Source organism: Benincasa hispida, chromosome 1 (assembly GCF_009727055.1).
Source record: "Benincasa hispida cultivar B227 chromosome 1, ASM972705v1, whole genome shotgun sequence".
Lineage (NCBI taxonomy): Eukaryota > Viridiplantae > Streptophyta > Magnoliopsida > Cucurbitales > Cucurbitaceae > Benincasa > Benincasa hispida.
In genome coordinates this window covers 87,757,250-87,778,805 of record NC_052349.1, presented here as the reverse complement: position 1 = coordinate 87,778,805, position 21,556 = coordinate 87,757,250, and the positions used below count along the sequence as shown (strand labels likewise).

The 21,556-nt window shown below is 33.1% G+C and overlaps 2 protein-coding genes across 8 annotated transcripts; one reads left to right on the top strand and one right to left on the bottom strand.

The window, feature by feature from the left end:
- The first annotated feature begins 13,273 nt into the window (after positions 1–13,273).
- Positions 13,274–16,003, top strand: LOC120082356 (40S ribosomal protein S7). Its single transcript, XM_039037554.1, has 6 exons — positions 13,274–13,401; positions 13,842–13,930; positions 14,016–14,089; positions 14,180–14,303; positions 15,340–15,522; positions 15,709–16,003. Exons 2-6 carry the CDS (start codon positions 13,856–13,858, stop codon positions 15,826–15,828), a joined length of 576 nt encoding a protein of 191 aa, XP_038893482.1. The 5' UTR covers positions 13,274–13,401; positions 13,842–13,855; the 3' UTR covers positions 15,829–16,003.
- Positions 16,004–16,559: 556 nt separating this feature from the next.
- LOC120082285 lies at positions 16,560–20,017 on the bottom strand. 7 transcript variants are annotated; one of them, XM_039037553.1, is made up of 10 exons: positions 19,572–20,017; positions 19,254–19,349; positions 18,490–18,574; positions 18,341–18,416; positions 17,661–17,685; positions 17,525–17,574; positions 17,331–17,437; positions 17,154–17,231; positions 17,013–17,077; positions 16,560–16,874 (listed from the first exon to the last, which is right to left on the bottom strand). In XM_039037553.1, exons 1-9 carry the CDS (start codon positions 19,662–19,664, stop codon positions 17,025–17,027), a joined length of 663 nt encoding a protein of 220 aa, XP_038893481.1. In that variant the 5' UTR covers positions 19,665–20,017; the 3' UTR covers positions 16,560–16,874; positions 17,013–17,024. The 7 variants fall into 7 exon arrangements, 6 of the variants coding, with proteins under 6 accessions (XP_038893481.1, XP_038893475.1, XP_038893477.1 ...); XM_039037547.1 differs by having other exon boundaries at positions 18,295–18,416; positions 19,572–20,015; XM_039037549.1 differs by having other exon boundaries at positions 17,154–17,259; positions 19,572–20,015.
- Positions 20,018–21,556: the final 1,539 nt, after the last annotated feature.

Here is a 21,556-nt window from a genome sequence, read left to right as displayed (position 1 = left end):
TAATTTGATTGAGGAAATGTAATCAAAAGTTAGTATCAGAGATAGATGGAAAAGAGAGAAAAAATTGTTGAATTGAGGGAGACAATATAAAATTGGAGAGAGGTGTGGTAATAAGAGAAAAGTAGAGTTAAAAATGAAGATTATAAGCTCATACATTCAACATTCAAGAACTATTTCACAATTCTTTAACTTTTACAATTAGTTATTGTAACTACTTGTATCAGAAATTAGTATAAATATTCATCATTTACAAATTTTAGATACAACAACATACATAGCTTCAAGAAGAACTTGAAAAATCTGTAAACGAAAAAGAATCTGTGATTTAGCTTCAATAAAACTTTATCCTTTCTGTGGACGTAGGCTTTAATAGTTGAACCACGTATATCGTTGTGCATTCCTTCCCCTTCTTCTCATTGTCTACAAGATTGAATGATCGTTTACCATTTTCTTCACATCGTCTACAAGAACGACTGATCGTTTACCATTTCCTTTTGCCGTCATCTACACGATTGTATGACTCTTCCATCGTATATTCAAAGCATTCGCACAGATCAAACAAGAAGGAACTAGGGTTAGAAGAAAGTAAAAGAACTCAGAAGGCAGAGAATGAGATAATCAGAGAGCAAGAGAGAAAGAAAAATTAATTCTGCATTAATCATCCATTAGAAAGAAAGTAATTCTTTCATTTTTCCATTAGACAAAGAGCAGTGGTACAAACCACGTGTAAGGCATCAGCTAGAAAATCGTGGGCACATAATAGCCAAGCTTTTTACCCACCAAAGTTTTTGAGGCAAAATAACTGGGCTCACGGTTTGGATTAGCAAAAAGGCCTCACATATACTTTTATCATTTGGGCTAAATTTCATTAATTCACATTTGGGTTTTCTGAGCGAGTAAAAGGATTTAAAATGTGGAATCCTATTAAGAAGAAGTTTGTTATAAGCAGAGATGTCACTTTCAGAGAAAAAGAAATGTTTATGCAAAAATAAAAGACATCCTATGAAGTTCCTAATAACCCTAATACTACTAGGATTGAGGTGGAGTCACCTAAAGTTTCTTCCACTAACCAAAACTCTCCTATAGAATTAGAAGAATAAGAGGATGCCTCAAATGAGAACATTGAGAATACTGAAGTTGTACCTGATTTAAGTCAGTATTCCTTGGTTAGGGATAGACAAAGAAGAGTGATAGTTCCACCAGTTAGGTATACTGAAACTACCTATATGAACCTAGTTTTAAATGCCACAATAGCTCCTAATGACCAAGAACCAGCCACTTTTGAAGAGGCAGTGAACTGCCCTAATGCTAGGTCTTGGATTCAAGCTATGTGTGAAGAGATGGAGTCATTCACTGTCAATAATACCTGGACCCTAACTCCTCTTCCTAAAGGTTGTAAACCTATAGCCTCTAAATGGATATATAAACTAAAGGAAGGTTCTACCAAAGAAGAAAAACCTAGGTACAAGGCAAGGTTAGTGGCTAAAGGGTTTATTCAAAGGGAAGGAATAGTCTATACTAAAAATTTTTCATCAGTAGTGAAACAAACCTATATTAGGCTACTTTTATCTCCAGTTACTCAGTATAATCTAGGACTAGATCAACTAAATGTTAAAACTGCCTTTCTACATGGAAACTTAGATGAGGTTATCTATATGGTACAACCTAAAGGGTTTGAGGAAAAAGGAAAGGAAGACTTGTACTGTCTCCTAAATAAGTCAATATATGGTCTAAAACAATCCCCTAGATGTTGGTACAGAAGGTTTAATGACTACATAGAGAGTATTGGATTTCAAAGAAGTTCCTATGATATTTGTTCTTATATTAATTCTACTACCTATAAGGACAAAGTCTATTTATTACTCTATGTTGATGATATGTTACTAGGAAAATCTAAGGAGGATTTAGCTCATGTCAAGAATCACTTAAAGAGAGAATTTGACATGAAGGACTTGGGTTAGTCTAGAAAAATCCTTGGGATAGAAATTCAAAGGGACGGAACTTCCTCAACCCTAACCATTAGTCAACTAAGCTACTGTGAAAAAGTAATCAACAGATTTAATATGACAAATGCAAAACCAGTCACCATACCTATTGCTACACACTTTAAACTTTCCTCTGAAAACTCACCAAAAGAAATAGGCATAGAACATTTGACTCAAATGCAATAAATTCCTTACAATTAAGCAGTAGAGAGTCTAATGTACTTAATGATATCTACTAGACCGGACTTATCATACAACACTAGTCTAGTCAGTAGATACATGTCTAACCCTGGAAAAGACATTGGGAAGCAACAAAATGGATTTTAAGATATCTAATATGGTTTAAACAGTCGAAATTAACATATCAAAGTACTAATTAATCAAATTTAGAGCTATATGGATATGTTGATTTAGATTTTGCAAGTGACCAAGACAAAAGAAGATCTCTAACAGGTTATCTATTCTTATTTGGTCCTAATTTGTTGTGTTGGAAAGCAAATTTACAGTCAATGACAACATTGTCAAACACAGAAGTAGAATGCATGGCTTTATCAAAAGCAATAAAGGAAGTATTGTGGTTAAAAGGATAGATGAAGGACTTTAGTATTAATCAAACAATAGTTAAAATCTATTGTGATAACCAAAGTGCCATTCACCTTTCCAAAAACCCTTAGTATCATTCAAGGACCAAACACATAGATATCAAGTATCACTTTGTAAGAGATAAAATAGAGAAAGGAGAAGTTGAGGTGCTAAAGTTCATACCACCGAGAACGCAGCCGACATGCTTATCAAACTCGTGAGTAAACTCAAGCTTGCTAACTGTCTTGGTCAGATTGGGTTTCTGCTTCCTGAAAAAGGGTGAAGACATGTTAAATCCAAAAGGAGAAGAGCTTGCATGTTGAGCTTAAGGTGGAGATTTGAAGATTATAAGCTCATACATTCAACATTCAAGAACTATTTCACATTTCTTTAACTTTTACAGTTAGTTATTGTAACTACTTGTATCAGAAATTAGTATAAATACTCATCATTTACAAATTTTAAATACAACAACATACATAGCTTTAAGAAGAACTTGAAAAATCAGTGAAAGAAAAAGAATTTGTGACTTAGCTTCAATAAAACTCTCTCCTTCCCGTGGACGTAGGCTTTAATAGCCGAACCACGTATATCGTTGTGCATTCCTTCCCCATCTTCTCATCGTCTACAAGACTGAATGATCGTTTACCATTTTCTTCACATCGTCTACAAGAACGACTGATCGTTTACCATTTCCTTCTGCCATCATCTACACGATTATATAACTCTTCCATCGTATACTCAAAGCAGTCGCACAGATCAAACAAGAAGGCACTAGGGTTAGAAGAAAGTAAAAGAACTCAGAAGGCAGAGAATGAGATAATCAGAGAGCAAGAGAGAGAGAGAAATTAATTATGCATTAATCATCCATCATAAAGAAAGTAATTCTTTCATTTTTCCATCAGACAAAGAGCAGTGGTACAAACCACATGTAAGGCATCAGTTGGAAAATCGTGGGCACATAATAGCCAAGTTTTCTACCAACCAAAGTTTTTGGGGCAAAAGAACTGGACTCACAATTTGGATCAACAAAAAGGCCTCACATACACTTTCATCATTTGGACTAAATTTCATTAATTCACAGAAACAGACCCAACAAAAATGATACTCATCCATTTATGTTTAAATTTTTTTTATATTTAATATATTTTAAAAATTAATCTTCATGTATATTTTGATGTCTAAACTATTATATTTAATTATTTCATGCGTGTCCAGAAAATGTTTGAGCATTATATTTGTCTTATTTGAACTTGAAAGGGGTTTTATTTAGTTCTTTTATTAATATTCCAAATTAAAGGGATATTTTAGTAATTTAGATTTAGTGTATAAAAATTATTCGCGAGTGTTGTTATTTTTATATGACATATATGAAATTTTTGAATTTGTTTCAAATTTAGTATTAATTTAACTATGATTTGTAAAATACTCATGAACTCATTATATATAAATGAATAAAAGACTTACGCATGTCAAATTTCTTTATATAATTTTTTTTAAAAAAATATGCATAAGGATACAAAATATATTTTAACTAAAATTTTTAAATAGTTTATATGAAGAAAAAAATTATAAACCAACAATAACAAAAAATGAGTACAATAAACGATTAATCATTTATCATAATTTGGTGACAATTGTTGTAACTAACAATATTCAGATCGATAGTCATCAAGAAACCATCCAATAATGAAGCTTTCATGTGATTTTAAATAAGACATTTGTTATTATTGTGGTTGAAGAAGTATTAAGTTATGTTGTGGGTGGTTCCAATTTTAGTTCTCCTATTAAAAAAATGAAATAAGAAAAATACACATGCAAATATGTATGCAAAATATATACGTGTGACTACAAAGAGAAATAACATTAGATCCAATATATATGTGTGACTACAGAGAGAACTGATATCTGTGAATTTGATGGCATATTGATTAGGAACAATAAAAGATATTTCATTACTTTTATTGACGACTGCTCTGATTTTTCTTTTGTATACCAGCTGAAAAAAAAAAGTGATGTTTTTTATGCCTTCAAACTTTTTGTTTCTAAAATAGAGAATCAGTTTAATAGAAAAGTTAAAAGATTTCGTAATGATAGGAAAACCGAGTACGACTTGGACAGTTTTAATGAATTCTCTAACTCACATGGAATAATACACGAGAAGAATGCACCTTATTCTCCTGAAATGAATGAAAAAGCCGAAAGGAAAAATAGAACTTTAGCTGAACTAGTAGTTGCTATTTTACTTAGTTCGGGAGCTGCGTCTTATTGGTGGGGTGAAATCATCCTTACCATGTGTTATGCCCTAAATAGAATCCCGAAATCTAAAAATAAAACTTCACCTTACGAAATTCTCAAGAATAAGAAACCAAACTTATCCTACTTTAGAACATGGGATTGTCTAGCCTTTGTAAGGATTCCTTACCCAAAAAGAAGAAAGTTGGCCAGCACAGCTTACGAGTGTGTCTTTATAGGTTATGCCTTAAATAGTAAAGCTTACAGGTTCTATGATCTAGTGAACCAAGTGATCATTGAGTCAAATGATGTCGACTTCTTTAAAGATAGGTTTTCTTTTAAATCAAGGAATAGTGGAGGCTCTGGTTCAAGTGGTATAACCCTAGTTAAAAATCCTAACCCTAGAGAGGAAACTGACCCAAAATCTAGAAGAAGCAAAAGAGCTAGAACCACCAAAGATTTTGAAAATGACTTCCTGACCTACAATGTAGAAAAAGACCTTAAAGATCTAAGAGTTGCTCTGTCCTCAGTAGATGCCAACCTATGGCAAGAAGCCAAAAATGATGAGATTGACTCACTTGAGTCAAATAGGACTTGGCACTTAGTAGATTTATCCCCAGGATGTAGGGCAATAAGGTGCAAATGGATCTTAAGGAGGAAACTTATACCTGATAGAACTGTTGACAAATTTAAAGCCAGATTAGTAGCGAAGGGCTTTAGACAGAGAGAAAATGTAGATTTCTTTGACACCTTCTCCCCTGTCACTAGAATTACCTCTATCCGTGTCCTGTTCTCTCTCGCTGCCCTTTATAACCTCATAGTACATCAGATGGATGTAAAAACTGCTTTCTTAAACGGTGAACTTGAAGAAAAGATTTACATGGAACAACTTGAGGGTTTTGTTTTCCATGGTCAAGAAAATAAGGTGTGTAAATTAGACAAATCTCTCTATGGACTAAAACAAGCTCCTAAGCAATGACATGAAAAATTTGACAACCTTATCCTGTCTAAAGGTTTCAAGGTCAATGAAAGTGACAAATGCATCGACCATAAGTTTGATAATAACCTCTGCACTATCTTTTGTCTATATGTAGATGATTTATTGATCTTTGGATCGAACTTGCACGTCATAAATGATGTAAAATCAATATTGAGTGCGAACTTCGATATGAAAGACTTAGGAGAAGCTAGTGTAATCTTAGGCATAAAAGTAAATAGGTATGAAAAGGGAATTTCTTTAGATCAATCTCACTATATAGAAAATATTCTAAAGAAATATAATTACTTTGAGTGTAAACCAGCCTATACTTCTTATAACCCTAGTGTCAAGTTATTCAAGAACACTGATGACAGTGTTAATCAATCTAAGTATGCAAGCATCATAGGCAGTTTTAGATCGCTACCGATTGCACTAGGCTTGACACAAGCAGACCTAGTAAAGAGCATTGGAATGCTATAGAACGAGTCATGAGATACTTAAAGAAAACCCAAAACCTAGGATTACATTATCAAAAGTTTCCCACTATTCTGGAAGGATCCAGCGATGTTGGTTGGAACTCTTTTTCGGATGATTCAAAGGCTATAAGTGGCTATATCTTTAATATAGCTAGTAGAGCTGTCTCTTGGAAGTTCAAAAAACATACTATTTTAGCCCAATCTACGATGGAGTCAGAAATGATAGCACTAGCGACAGCTAGTGAAGAAACAGGTTAGCTTAGAAGCCTGCTATCAGAAATTCCCTTATGGAAAAAACCGATACCAGCCATATTGATCCATTGCAATAGTACTGCAACAATTGCAAAAGTTCAGAATCGTTACTACAACAGAAAAAGACGTCAAATACGTCGTAAGCACAGTACCATTAGAGAGTTTTTCATTACTGGTGCAGTTAGAGTGGATCACATACGGACGGATAAAAATTTGCAGATCCTTTGACAAAAGAACTGGCCAGAGAAAAGGTTTTCAGAACCTTAGAAAGGATGGGACTAATGCCTATCGAAAGATGAATCACCGGGAGGAAAACCCAACCTATAGATTGGAGATAACAAGAAACAGGTTCAATGGGTAATAACTGATCACGAGTGATATATAGTGAATCATGCTAAACTAAACACAGAATTTCGTTCTTATGACTTAAAGTCTGAGCATGATATCTTAAAGCGTAAGAAAATGTTGAACTCAGTTCTTAATGAGATATATATTTGATGACAAGTGGGGTACCCAACTACAGGAGTACCCTTGATAGACTCACCTGTGTGAATGTGGAAGTGAGGGCCACTTCCTATGGAGCTTTTAGGTAAACTGTCTAGAGCATTCACTAAACCTGGATTCACGTATTAGGCCTTAAAAGCATGGGCTTTCGTACTACACCCTAATGACATTCTGTGTGAGATGCTGTTCGAGATAGAGTTTAAAATCAAGGGTTACTCTAGTATATTTTGAATCATCTACACTATGTAAAGGTTCAAGTCGTAAGACACTTTTGCTTATGCACAGTATTGTATAGATTGAAATTGCTCGATGAAAATCTTTTCTCTCTTTTCCTTTTGCTTAAATTTCCAAGTGGGGAATTATTGGGTGAAAATTTAACTTTCAAAACAAAGAGGGAACCGACTTTGTTAGTTGGAGAATCCCACATTGGAAAATTTGCTGTTGGAAGTCTCATTTATGTAATCCAACCTTGTGTTTTAGGTTTGGGCCCTAAGGGGTACCCTTGTTTTGGAGGGAGTGAGGAGATAGACCAATGTGGGTTCAATGGACATCCCACACGCACGCCGCCGCCTGTCGAGCGAGGCGAGGTGTGTGTGATGGTTATCTTTAATAAAAAATACTATTATTATTATTATTATTTTTAAAATGGTTCGTTGATTAATTTTAAAGTGGTTCGTTCTGATGCTGAAGACCTATAAAAGGTGAGGCCTTCAACAGTTCGTGAGACATATAATTCATTTTTCTAAATTTCCACCTAATTTTCCTCTCCTCCTCCATCTTAGCTTTCAGAGCAGTGAGTTTAGAAAGGGTGTACATTCTGATCGGTAACGGTGCATTTCCAATCGGTTTTCATTTGGTTGTTTTATCCTGAGGACGATGTGGCAATTTTTAGACCTGCTTGCACACTTGGGCAGAGCCGCGAAACGTCTTAAAGAGAGCGAGCTCCGCGACTCAGCCTATAATGAGTTTNGGTCAAGAAAATAAGGTGTGTAAATTAGACAAATCTCTCTATGGACTAAAACAAGCTCCTAAGCAATGACATGAAAAATTTGACAACCTTATCCTGTCTAAAGGTTTCAAGGTCAATGAAAGTGACAAATGCATCGACCATAAGTTTGATAATAACCTCTGCACTATCTTTTGTCTATATGTAGATGATTTATTGATCTTTGGATCGAACTTGCACGTCATAAATGATGTAAAATCAATATTGAGTGCGAACTTCGATATGAAAGACTTAGGAGAAGCTAGTGTAATCTTAGGCATAAAAGTAAATAGGTATGAAAAGGGAATTTCTTTAGATCAATCTCACTATATAGAAAATATTCTAAAGAAATATAATTACTTTGAGTGTAAACCAGCCTATACTTCTTATAACCCTAGTGTCAAGTTATTCAAGAACACTGATGACAGTGTTAATCAATCTAAGTATGCAAGCATCATAGGCAGTTTTAGATCGCTACCGATTGCACTAGGCTTGACACAAGCAGACCTAGTAAAGAGCATTGGAATGCTATAGAACGAGTCATGAGATACTTAAAGAAAACCCAAAACCTAGGATTACATTATCAAAAGTTTCCCACTATTCTGGAAGGATCCAGCGATGTTGGTTGGAACTCTTTTTCGGATGATTCAAAGGCTATAAGTGGCTATATCTTTAATATAGCTAGTAGAGCTGTCTCTTGGAAGTTCAAAAAACATACTATTTTAGCCCAATCTACGATGGAGTCAGAAATGATAGCACTAGCGACAGCTAGTGAAGAAACAGGTTAGCTTAGAAGCCTGCTATCAGAAATTCCCTTATGGAAAAAACCGATACCAGCCATATTGATCCATTGCAATAGTACTGCAACAATTGCAAAAGTTCAGAATCGTTACTACAACAGAAAAAGACGTCAAATACGTCGTAAGCACAGTACCATTAGAGAGTTTTTCATTACTGGTGCAGTTAGAGTGGATCACATACGGACGGATAAAAATTTGCAGATCCTTTGACAAAAGAACTGGCCAGAGAAAAGGTTTTCAGAACCTTAGAAAGGATGGGACTAATGCCTATCGAAAGATGAATCACCGGGAGGAAAACCCAACCTATAGATTGGAGATAACAAGAAACAGGTTCAATGGGTAATAACTGATCACGAGTGATATATAGTGAATCATGCTAAACTAAACACAGAATTTCGTTCTTATGACTTAAAGTCTGAGCATGATATCTTAAAGCGTAAGAAAATGTTGAACTCAGTTCTTAATGAGATATATATTTGATGACAAGTGGGGTACCCAACTACAGGAGTACCCTTGATAGACTCACCTGTGTGAATGTGGAAGTGAGGGCCACTTCCTATGGAGCTTTTAGGTAAACTGTCTAGAGCATTCACTAAACCTGGATTCACGTATTAGGCCTTAAAAGCATGGGCTTTCGTACTACACCCTAATGACATTCTGTGTGAGATGCTGTTCGAGATAGAGTTTAAAATCAAGGGTTACTCTAGTATATTTTGAATCATCTACACTATGTAAAGGTTCAAGTCGTAAGACACTTTTGCTTATGCACAGTATTGTATAGATTGAAATTGCTCGATGAAAATCTTTTCTCTCTTTTCCTTTTGCTTAAATTTCCAAGTGGGGAATTATTGGGTGAAAATTTAACTTTCAAAACAAAGAGGGAACCGACTTTGTTAGTTGGAGAATCCCACATTGGAAAATTTGCTGTTGGAAGTCTCATTTATGTAATCCAACCTTGTGTTTTAGGTTTGGGCCCTAAGGGGTACCCTTGTTTTGGAGGGAGTGAGGAGATAGACCAATGTGGGTTCAATGGACATCCCACACGCACGCCGCCGCCTGTCGAGCGAGGCGAGGTGTGTGTGATGGTTATCTTTAATAAAAAATACTATTATTATTATTATTATTTTTAAAATGGTTCGTTGATTAATTTTAAAGTGGTTCGTTCTGATGCTGAAGACCTATAAAAGGTGAGGCCTTCAACAGTTCGTGAGACCTATAATGAGTTTCTGTTTTGCAAGTTTTGCTCTTTGCTTGATCGCCGTGCCTTGACGGCTTACAGTTAATCGTTCTGAGGGTCCTGCTATTTCCAACATATATCATCATAGCGCTTCAAACAACCCCTAAAAGAAGAGAATAATTAGGTGGGATACAAAGATGATTTCACCTCTTGTTTTTTATTGTAACCTTTGAGAGGGGGGAAGAATTGAAGGGTTGGAGAGATAGTGAAAGGTTTGGGAGAGATATTGAAGAGTTAATGAGAAGGGTGATATGAATAGATGAACGAATGGAAGATTAAGAGGGAATAATGTGAATTAACAAGTGAGAGATAAAGAGAAGTAATGAAAGTATTAATTAAGGAAAAAAAAGTGTAAGTATGAAAGAGTTGGACAGAGGTATAAGTATTAGATGAGAGAGATAGAAGGAGATAGGTAGTTGAAAAAGAGAGTATAATAAGGTTAATTAAGACATTACCAAATTATATGAAGGTAAAATTGTCTAAAAAAAGTTATTTTTCACACTCGTACTTTTATATAGATTATAATTATAGATTATAGATACTTTATTTTCCCCTTGTTTTTAATATTTTAAACATTTGATTTTTATGCATTTGTTTATGTGCTTCATTTTTCTTATGTACAATATATTAATTATACAACACATGTAGCGTATCAGGGATATTCATGAGATGAGTTGGATTGAGTTAAAATGAAAGACTTTTTAGACCCAACCCAATTGTTCGGGTTGTAAATTTTTTGAATTCAAATAACTTTTATTAAAAAATGAATCCAATCCAACCCAACCATGAAATAGTTTGGTTGTGTTGGTTCGGGTTAATCGTGTCATTTATTTAAAATTTTGTTCTAAAAAGAAACAAAACGTAAATATGTAAAAATCTAATTTAATTATTCTCATATATTGAATTAAGATTAACTATTTAATTTCAATTTATATAGTGAAAATTTTCTTTCTAAAGTGCAAAGAAAATACTTTTAAGAGTTGTTGAAGAATAAATTATTCAAAAAATATTGAAATTAAATAAAATTAAAATCAATATATGAAAAAATAAGTGTGCTATAAGTAACAAAAAGAATATTTTAAATTTAATAATAAATTTGGGTTGATTCGGGTTATATTAGGTGAACGCATGAACCAACCCAACCCAACCCATAAAATTTTCATTTATTTGAACCCAACTTAACCCAAATGAGTTGATAATCCAACCTAAACTGCACGGGTTGGGTTGGGTTGATCGATTTTTTTTTAGTCATACAGTTTTTTGAACACCCCTATAGTGTACACAGAAAGTTGAGATAGTTAGATGTAATTTTCTCACTATCAGCTTATGGTTGGACATTGGAATCAATACTTAGGTTTCTGGTATGTTCATATGCTATAATATCTAAGGTCCAATTACTCTTATATGTTTATGCAATTAAAATCTTACATTACCAAAAAGAGAGAGATCATAGCTATATAAGTATACGAAACTATAAGAATTATTGGAATGCAACCTCAATAAATCATAAAAAGAAAGATTGTATATATAATTGAAGACAACCATCATGAAGCTTTTTTTAGATGAAACCAAAAGTGAAGCTATGATTATATTATGTCAATAAAGTGAACAATATCATACATGTGTGGACATATGTACTCTTAGTCATGTCGGTAGAATTAAATCTTTATGTGCCAAACAAAGATATGACTGTGAGCCTCAACAATGTAATAATGATTGATGTCACAATTATAGCAAAATTCACAAGTTATCCATTTTTAATGTTCTCTGAATTTATTAATCATAAAAATATATAATGTTCAAAATATTGATATCATTACATTTTCCATCTACTAACAACTCAACAATATAGTCAACATATAACACTCATAATATATAGTACAAAATATTTTTCATGTTCATAAAAGATGTTCTTACCTTTACAAGAACCTTAATACTCAATTTGAACACACAGTAATAATTTGGAACTACAAACAAAGAGCTTATGACTTAATTAGAAAGCTTGATCTACTATCAAACTTAATTAGAAGTAGAAAAATACAAATAAACAGTATAATAAACAATAAACATCAATCTTGCTCAAAATATTTAAGTTCAAACACTTTGAAATAACCTTGAAGTAGAAACAAAAAGTTTAAGACATAATTAGTAATCTTGAACTACAATCAAATTTAATAAAAAGTCAAAAAGTTATTAATTCTCACAATTATAAATTTAAAACTTAATTAGAAATCTCGTTGAAAGATTATATTTCTATAGACAACTTAACAATTAAGCATGTTTCTCAATAGTATATTTAACAAAGCATCATGCCTATCATCCAAAATCACAATAACATAATCAATCCAAAGCTCGTTACAATACAATAAAATTCGTAGAAATATACATGCGGCATATTATAATTGATTAAGTAAAACAAGATACTGACATAAAACAAAGTATAATTCCACCTACCTGATGTGCTTCGAAAACTAATCCAGAAGCTCTTTAACAACTAATCTCCCTTTTTGCTTTCACAAACCTTAAAATCAAATCATAAGACACAATCCCAAATTAAATACAACCCTTAAAGCCTAATTCCAAACATAAAATTCATTCTAAAAATTTTCAAATGGTTGAAATACAAGTTATTGTTCTCTTAAAATTGGAATAATTAGGATTAAAATGATGTACACGTATTCATAATAAAAGAAAAACACATGGAATTGCATATACGTGATAAGCTCTTAAAAAAACATCCGTTAAGTAGAAATCGCATCACTAGCGCACTTTAGTGCAAGAATCAGGAGAATTTACTAAGTGTTACAATATGATATTTATAAACTATGATCTATCACTAAAATATGATCTATCACTAATAAACTTTGAAAGTTGGATTTTTTTTTTTTTTTTTTTTTTTTAATATATTAGCAGTTTCCAACTTTTCAAGTATTTCGATGTGGTTGCTAGGTACGCACAAATTGTTATAGGTGAGGTTGGGTCAGGATAGACGTTTTAGGGCTCGGCCCAATCTAATCTAAATAGCCTTAATTCGGCCCACTTGAAAGATAAGGGTCCAGTACTACAAAAGACTTGGCCCGCGAGGCCCAATACAATTGGACCTTACTTTCGTAGATGCACGCTGCTGATTAAGATTTCATAAATTAATAATTAATAATTAATTGTTTTCTCAAACGGGTCAAATTAGCGACCCGATCCGGAATACTATATCTGGGCCGTTGATTATTTTAGTAGCCATCTCAACCGTTCAGTCGGGCCTTTTATATGCCCATCCTCCCTCGCTAAAAATTGTTAGGGTTTTCTAGGGTTTTTAGTTCTCCATACTCGGTTGGTGCCGTTCCTTGCATTCCTACAGCGCTTCTACAGGTTTCAATCTGAATCTGATCGTTTAATTTGCTTTGCACATTGATTCAAGCATCATTGTGTTTATTCTTTTCTCGTTTGTGCTTTTGTTGATTGAAATTACTCGGGAAATTGCAGCCATATGGATAGTCTAAAATTGGATTTGGTATAGTACTTTTTCCCCTCGGGAGCTTTAAGGTCTCAATGTATGCGCTGCTCTCTTTTTTGTGATTGTTCTTAGCTTACTTGAAGCTGTATCGTTAATGTTAGAGTTCAATGAGTATCAATGCTCAACTGCAGATAGTTTTGTTCTGTAATTTTCCATATTTATTTTCGTATTTGTGAAATTAATCTCGTTTGTCTCCATCGTTTATTGGTAATTTATGTTTTATTTTATGCTAACGGTTCTTCGAAATTTCGGAAAAAAAAATTGTGCTGAGGTATTTATATTTCATGATTTGTAGCTTGACTCGAAAGTATGTACACGGCGAGGAAGAAGATCCACAAGGATAATGATGCCGAACCCTCAGAATTTGAGGAAACTGTTGCTCAGGTGAATTATTAAATTATCTGCCGATTGCTTACCTTGACAGTGTTTGGTGTTCGTCTGAACTTATTATTCTTCATCTCTTTATTAGGCATTGTTTGATTTGGAAAACACCAACTCCGAGCTTAAAAGTGACCTGAAGGATCTTTACATTAATTCTGCAATGTAAGAAGGAAGGATAGATAATAGTGCATTTTTTTTTTCATTTAGGCTGTTGTTTTCTCGTGAATTTAATATTTCATAACGTCATTGCAGTCAAGTTGATGTTTCTGGAAACCGCAAGGCAGTTGTGGTCTATGTCCCTTACAGATTGAGGAAGGCCTACCGCAAGATTCACCTTCGGCTTGTTCGAGAGCTTGAGAAAAAATTTAGTGGAAAAGTAAGTAGAGAACCTCTTTTTAAAAAAATTATGGTGACTTCTTAATTACGCTACTAATTATGTCTAGTTAGCCACCTCAGCCAAGTAGTATGTATATTCGGTTATAATCTAAGAAGCATAGACATGTACGACACAAGAGATGCCATTTTTTTTTTTGAAGTCTAGGACACGACACTGCAAGAACACATTTGTTAAAACATTCATTATAAAGAAATATACATCATCTTTATAATGCATTTATATGTTTAAATAACTTAGTTTTATGTCCACACTCAAACTTTATTATTATTGTTATGTATGTGTTTTTTTACTCTATTCAACAAGTGTTCTATGCATGTCTAACACATTTGTTATACTAGTAAGTGTTCGATATGTGTTCAACACGTGTCAGACACAGATGCGCTAATTTGCTTCCTAGGTCAATCAACTGGCCAAGCAAATTGTGTTGCATATCACTTTGGATATTTATTAGCAATAGTACTATCAGAACCAGTTTTATTTGATCGGTCGTTTTTATTATTTATGTTATTTTCGTCTCATACCGGCTTCCAGCAATGTTCTCATGAAAGGGTGAGTGTATGCCTCAAATTCAATTATATCAATGGATGGAAATAAAAAAGGTAATCGTTATAAATGAACATAATGGATTAAGTTATTAGTAGGTCTAAATTAATTTTGGGTTTATTTATTTACTAACTAATAATGTTAATTTTTGTCTTTTAAGAGATTGTGGTAAAGTAGTGTGATGGTTGGGTTTCCAAAACACTCGGGCTTTTTGGCATTAAATAAATTAGTGAGCTAACCAACACTCAGGGGCTTTTTGGCATTAAATAAATTAGTGCGAGCTCTATCTGTTCTCGAGACAAATTTATTGTACTCGTCGGATTATTTTTCAAATTTGAGCATCCTCATAGGTGTGAGCCTCCTTGATTCAAATAAGGCATAAGTTTGTTTTGTGTTAATGGTGTTTTACATATTTGTTGCCTCTGCATGTTCATATTCTATTTGTTCATAAACCATATTTATTCTATGATAGGATGTAATTCTTATCGCTACTAGGAGGATTTTGAGGCCTCCTAAGAAAGGATCAGCATCTCAGAGGCCCCGTTCCCGTACTCTGACTTCTGTGCATGAGGCTATGCTCGAGGATGTTGTATTGCCTGCTGAGATTGTTGGAAAGCGTGTTAGGTACAGAGTTGATGGATCAAAGATCATGAAGGTAAATACATTGTGTGATTATTTGGATAATGAAAATTCTCAGCAGGTTTCTAATCAAGGAATGATGGAAAATTGTTTTCTGATTTAATTTTGTGATTGTCTCGTAGATATATTATGGTTATTATTCCTGAGGATGATATATTTGTATTCTTTATGATCTAGACTTAAATCATTTAAACTTTTGCAGGTGTTCTTGGACCCTAAAGAACGGAATAACACTGAGTACAAATTGGAGAGCTTTGCTGCCGTTTACAGGAAGCTTTCTGGAAAAGACGTCGTTTTTGAGTACCCAATTACTGAGGCTTAAGACACCTCATGTGTTGCACACTTCCTCCTCCTAATGTTTATTTATGATAGGGTTGCAATCAGGTGGGAGCTTTTCAATTTTGATTCCAAGTAATAGATTTTGAGACCTCGTTTTTTTAATCTGTGATCTTGTGAACCATACTCTTTTATCACATTGGATTAATTTTCCGGCTTTAGTGACATTCTATCTACTTTTTTCTTTTTTGAATTTCATTTGTTTCAACCATGGCAATCCTCCAAAACCGGCTCTCTACATGCACAAAGCAAAGATGAAACAAAATAAAAAGGTAGCCCGAGTGCACACCTCAAATTTATTCATGTTCACGATATTTGATTTTGTCATTCCATATCTTGATTTCAGTGAAATGGTTTGCTTTGTTGTCTTGTGTAACATTACTGGTTTGTAAGTTTAAAATGTGTTTTTAATTTAAAAAAAAATGTTATTTTAAGCCCTTCAAAATAAGTTTATTCTGGTCATTTCAGGAAGCTTGTGATGTTAAATCTAAGAGTGGCCTCGAGTATATTTCTAAAGAGACCAATCACATTTGCAAGTGAAAACTTACAGTTCGGTTTTCGTTGTTTATTTTTAAATTTATCATTATTGTTCTTTTGTTGAGATCCTCTATTTTTATTTATTGTAATCCATGTATCCATTTTCATTATTTTTTCTATTTTCAAAATATTCTTAATAATTCGGATTGTTCCTTATTACAAGCGTTCAACATAAGAACCTTATCAAGCAAATTACACAGTTCGAGCAATCAACAAGAGCATTTATACTTGATTATAAGTATAATTACAGTAAAATGTTTTTCTTTTAGTTTCTCATTCAACTTCAATGACAACAATTTTTTTTTTTTTTTTTTTTTTAACTCTGTGGATCAATAGAATTCAAATTACGGAGTTCTTTTAAGTGTTGAATAAAATGAGGGCAGATTCCCACAATGTCCGTTCCCCTCTAAGAAAACTGCAGGCTGTACATATCTTCACAGCCAAAGAATTAGTTGAGTTGTTCTTCACCAATACAAGTAGCTGAACCTGGCCACGCTGTCAAAAAACTAGCATGTTAAGTGGAAATCAAGATCTCTTTTAGTTCAGCCATTGCAAGAACGTGGTCAAATATCGAGCTTTGGGATTATAATTGGTTCTTTAAATCAAAAGTCATGTAGCAGAAGCTGACTGTACCTCAAGACAAGATCACAAGACCAAGGTACATAGCTCCACAAAGAAAGATGAATGATATGAAACCCCTGACATTTCGTATTCAATTATAAGCATCTTCCTTTGGAAATATGAATTGATGATACCATAATATAAGATACTCACCAAATAATACCCCATCCAACACCGTTACACGGGCAAGGACACACTTCCGCAAATTTCTCAGCATCACTTGAATGAACCCTTCGGGATATTAGATCATCATAAATATCTAAAAAGAACATTAAAACAATTAATATAGCAGTAACAATCGATAAAGTGGAATGTATTTTGAAGCTATACCGTAAACTGAGAACAGGCTGTTCATTACACCTGCAGTTTTGATAAATAAAATGGTCAGTCTTTGTCTCCATCTCATTGTGAGTTTGAACGAAGCATACAATGAGCTTCTGCACAAAAATGAAAGAAATTCTGGAGTGATGTAAAAGGAGATAAATTTTACCAATAAAGAGGATTACATAACGAAGAACACGCACTTTCGTTGTTTCTTGCAGGACCCAGATGACACCAAGAAAAATGATGAATCCTAATGGCACAAGGTGAGAATATTTCATAACGGACGTACAAGCTTACAGCCAACAAGTTATGTGTATTATAGGCTTTGACACTCACCAATGCACAGTCCGCGTAGTGTCCACTGCAAAAGGCCGTAAAGGACATAAATATAATAGTCAATAAGCTTAGCTATTATTATCAATTACCGACGGACATATCATCAAGTTAAAATAAACGACATTTATGATTTATCCGCAGAAGAGAGGAAAGCATAATACGCACAACCACAACACAAGGAGTTAATATAGTATGATACATCAGATATGCTATATCAGAAAAGCTAAAATGCTGCAAAGCGAACAAAGCTCAACAAAATTACAGTATATGTTAGTGACTAAGAGGTCTGTTAAAAATTCGAATTCCTCACCCTATTGTACTAAAAAAAAGACAAAAGAAAGCTAAAAATAAGATTGGATTAGAAGGAACTAGTGAGTTGTCTACCTAAAATATATGCATCGCCCAACTTCTCTACGTAGCCTCTAGCATTTAAAGGTCAGGCTAGAAACCTTGATTTGAAAACAGCGAATATAGAAAGGTTGGGGAACTAGAGGGAGAATACATTTCCCATGAAACCAAATTCTGTGGATTCTATTTTACTTTTCTAGTTTCCGGTAAGAGCACAAATACACAACTAGATGCAGAAACTAATGCATTTAAAAGATAAATTGAAGGTATAAAAAAAGTTGCTTACATTTTTAGCTACACAAAGTACTACAAGAAGAGAAACAAGAAAGCACCCTGCAGCTATTCTGGAAGTAAGCAGATTTGTAGATGCTAGTATTAAGAGCATCCCCCAGAATGATGAGCCAATATCTACAATGAAAATAGTGTAATCAGCTGGTATCATTCACATGAAATGTGGGGTGTGTGTGAGAGAGAGAGAGACATCCGGCTGGCAAGATCAACCAATACACGCCACCACGAGTTTGTGTAGCTCCACCTTCATCAGCATGAACCTGAATTCCTTCTACCTAGAAACTAGAAGCAGTTAACTTCATCTGATAACACTAACTAATGACAATTTTGGCATGTTGGTGAGAGATTAAGTCAACCTATATTAACAAAGGGTCCGCATAGCAATATTTTGCAAGGCCAAAGATTACAAGGAAAAGTGGCTTTCTCTGATATTACTCGAAGTGTACAACCTCAAACGCCTAACGACTAAACAAGATCAATTTAGATCAGCTCAATAGGTGTAAGGTAACTCATCAGCTTTATCCAAGTTTACAGGATAATAAACTTGGATAGACAGAAACCAAAACTCTGTTTATTATGGACAAATGCAACATGGACATCTTGCTGATGATTCCATTTCTTAAGCCCAGAAAATGGCATGGTGATAGTGAGATAAATAAACTAAACAGTAGACTTGCATATTAAATAAAATGTCTAAAAAATTTTACAATAGATGATAAAAGAATTCATATACTAATGCAAGACCAAGAAAGATAATGAAATAAGCTGATCAACATGAATTATACTAAAGCCACAAAAAGTACTAATAACATAATAATCCTTGCAATGCCCCAGGGTTTCCTTATCCAAAATAGTAAAGCATCAATGAAAACTTTAGAATTGACATGATAAAGGAAGTTAATTACTTGTTTTCACTCAAAATCAAAGACAAATAATATTCATTTAGCATCTTACATGACCACAAGTAAGCTTGCAAACAATGGCATGGCTTGCCTCATGAAGAAACACCGTGACAAGTTTGAATGGTTTCAGCAGTATCGTCCTCCAGAGCTAAAATAACCTCAGAAGAGAAAGAAAAAACGATAACACTACTTTTGAAGTGAAAATTTTAAGTTGAACGTTAAAATTCCCCTGGTTACTGAAATAAATGGTAATCAAGTAATTGCAACTTTCCAATTTAAACAAACACTAACTTATTATAAACAATTCAAATATTTCAATCGATCTAATAATTTGAAGGAAATAATAGTCTCAGTGAATTAAGAGAGATACCGCTAGTATAACAACTGTACAAACAGACACGGTGATCAGAAACACAACTTGCTCGTGATTGCAGCAGTGCTTAAGCTCCCAATTAGGTTTCATTTCGAGGAATTCGAAAATATTCAACTAATCAAGAGAAATCCGAAACTCGGCTTGTCTGATTCGTTTTCGATCGATCTTCACTAGCTGAACTCGCAGACTGAGATCTACAAAGAGAGCAAAGATTGAAAATGCCGTTTCGTTTGACGCTTGGCGGAGGAGAGAGTGTTGATTCCGATCAGTGATAGGCCGTCAGAAGGCGGAGCTGAAGAACAAGAGAGAGGATTAACAATTCCGACGAGGATTGAACAACGGAGGAGACCATTGGGGACTTCATCTCAAACCGGAGTCAACTTTTTTTTTTTTTTCTTTTTCTTTCTTTTTTTTTTTTAAAAAAAAACTGAAAAAACTAAAAATATCTACGAACATTTAATATTATTGTTAGAAATATTCTTTAGTAATTAAATTAAATGAGGAAATTCGACTTTTTATGATTTCTTTTTAATCTTAACAACTTTTGCCTTTAATTTATTAATTTCTTTTAGACTATAATACTATTTTTCTCCAATTGACTTGCCTATGAGAATAGAATTTGTTTAATATCTATGACCCAGGGTTGTTGGTCTATCAAAATTGAATTTGTCAAAGGAAAGTTTTTTTTTTAAAGAGAAATAAAAAGTTAAAATATCATTTTTTTGAGCCGGTTATAATTTAAATTAAAAGCTCACTATCTTTATTGATCACTATTAAAGAGAAATTAGAGTTGTTCTTTTTGCAGGAGAATAAAGAAATTTGAACTTTCAACCATGGAAGAAGAAATATATTACGGCTTAATTATGTTAAAATATTAGAATCGATATTTTGAAAAGTGGTCAGTTTTTACGATATAACAAAAATAAAAAGGTAGAACTATAAGAATGAATAAGAGATCAAAACTACAATTAAATATATATGTATACATATATTTCACATTATACATACTAACTTGTAAAGATTAGAGGAAATAAAATAAGAAATACAATTTTCTTTTGTTTATGCATTTTCGTACTAATTTTCTTTTCATATATAATCTTGGACTTTTTCACTTTTGAGGCTAAAGAAAGGAGTGGAAAGGAGCGGTTGAAGGATGGTCGATTGGAAAGGGGGAAAAAGTGAACAAACACATACACCAAAAGTAAAAAAAAAAAAGAAAAAAAAATCATTTTTCAAATAAATCTTAAAAAATAATAATGGCCCAACCTTTTTTCGTATTCATTTTTAAATCAGAAGAATGTCACTAGTTGTCAGAGAGGATACATGAATAAGTCGAGATCAAATTTAAATAAGAGGGATGATGAAAATATGAAATTTACCTATACCAACCAGATATGTTTTCTTTTTTAGTAGCTCAATTATTTTCCAACAACAAATAGAAAGTGATATAGGAAGAATATGGTTAATTGGCTAATGTTTTAGATCAATTTCCTTTTTACTCCACTTATATAAAATCTATAATGAGTTTTTTTTCCTTATTTTATGAAACACATATCATTCTAATAAAAGATTTACCAGTTTTTTTTTTTTTTTTTTTTTTTTTTTTTTTTTTAACAAAATTAATTTTCTCTTATATATGTTTTAAGATAAGATTTCAAATAAAAAAAAATTTATAAGCTCGATTCATGAAGGATTACTCATTGAGGCTACTTAACTATACCACAAGATTAAAAAACACATTATTTTTGTTTTTATTTAATAATTTGGTCTATGGATTATATAATATGCAACAATTTAGCTTAGTACTTTAAATTTTGTATTAATTTAGCAATTTTACTTTAAAGTTTTAAATAATTTAATTTTTACCATAAAAAATTCCATCAAGACCAATTACATTTTTTCTTTTTAATGTAAAGACTCAATTTTTATAGTTGGTGAAACACATTTTGTTTCAGGTTAGAATTTTAATTAAATCTTAATAA

What these genes read in the sequence shown, in the direction of transcription:
- LOC120082285 (XM_039037547.1), bottom strand. Translation starts at nt 19,664, where the DNA reads ATGAAACCTAATTGGGAGCTTAAGCACTGCTGCAATCACGAGCAAGTT. An exon ending in GTTGATCTTGCCAGCCGGAT is followed by an intron (nt 18,417 to 18,489) that starts GTCTCTCTCTCT and finishes TTTTCATTGTAG; the next exon opens with ATATTGGCTCATCATTCTGG. An exon ending in ACTACGCGGACTGTGCATTG is followed by an intron (nt 17,575 to 17,660) that starts GTGAGTGTCAAA and finishes TTGTGCCATTAG; the next exon opens with GATTCATCATTTTTCTTGGT.
- LOC120082356 (XM_039037554.1), top strand. Translation starts at nt 13,856, where the DNA reads ATGTACACGGCGAGGAAGAAGATCCACAAGGATAATGATGCCGAACCC. An exon ending in CTTTACATTAATTCTGCAAT is followed by an intron (nt 14,090 to 14,179) that starts GTAAGAAGGAAG and finishes ACGTCATTGCAG; the next exon opens with TCAAGTTGATGTTTCTGGAA. An exon ending in ATGGATCAAAGATCATGAAG is followed by an intron (nt 15,523 to 15,708) that starts GTAAATACATTG and finishes AAACTTTTGCAG; the next exon opens with GTGTTCTTGGACCCTAAAGA.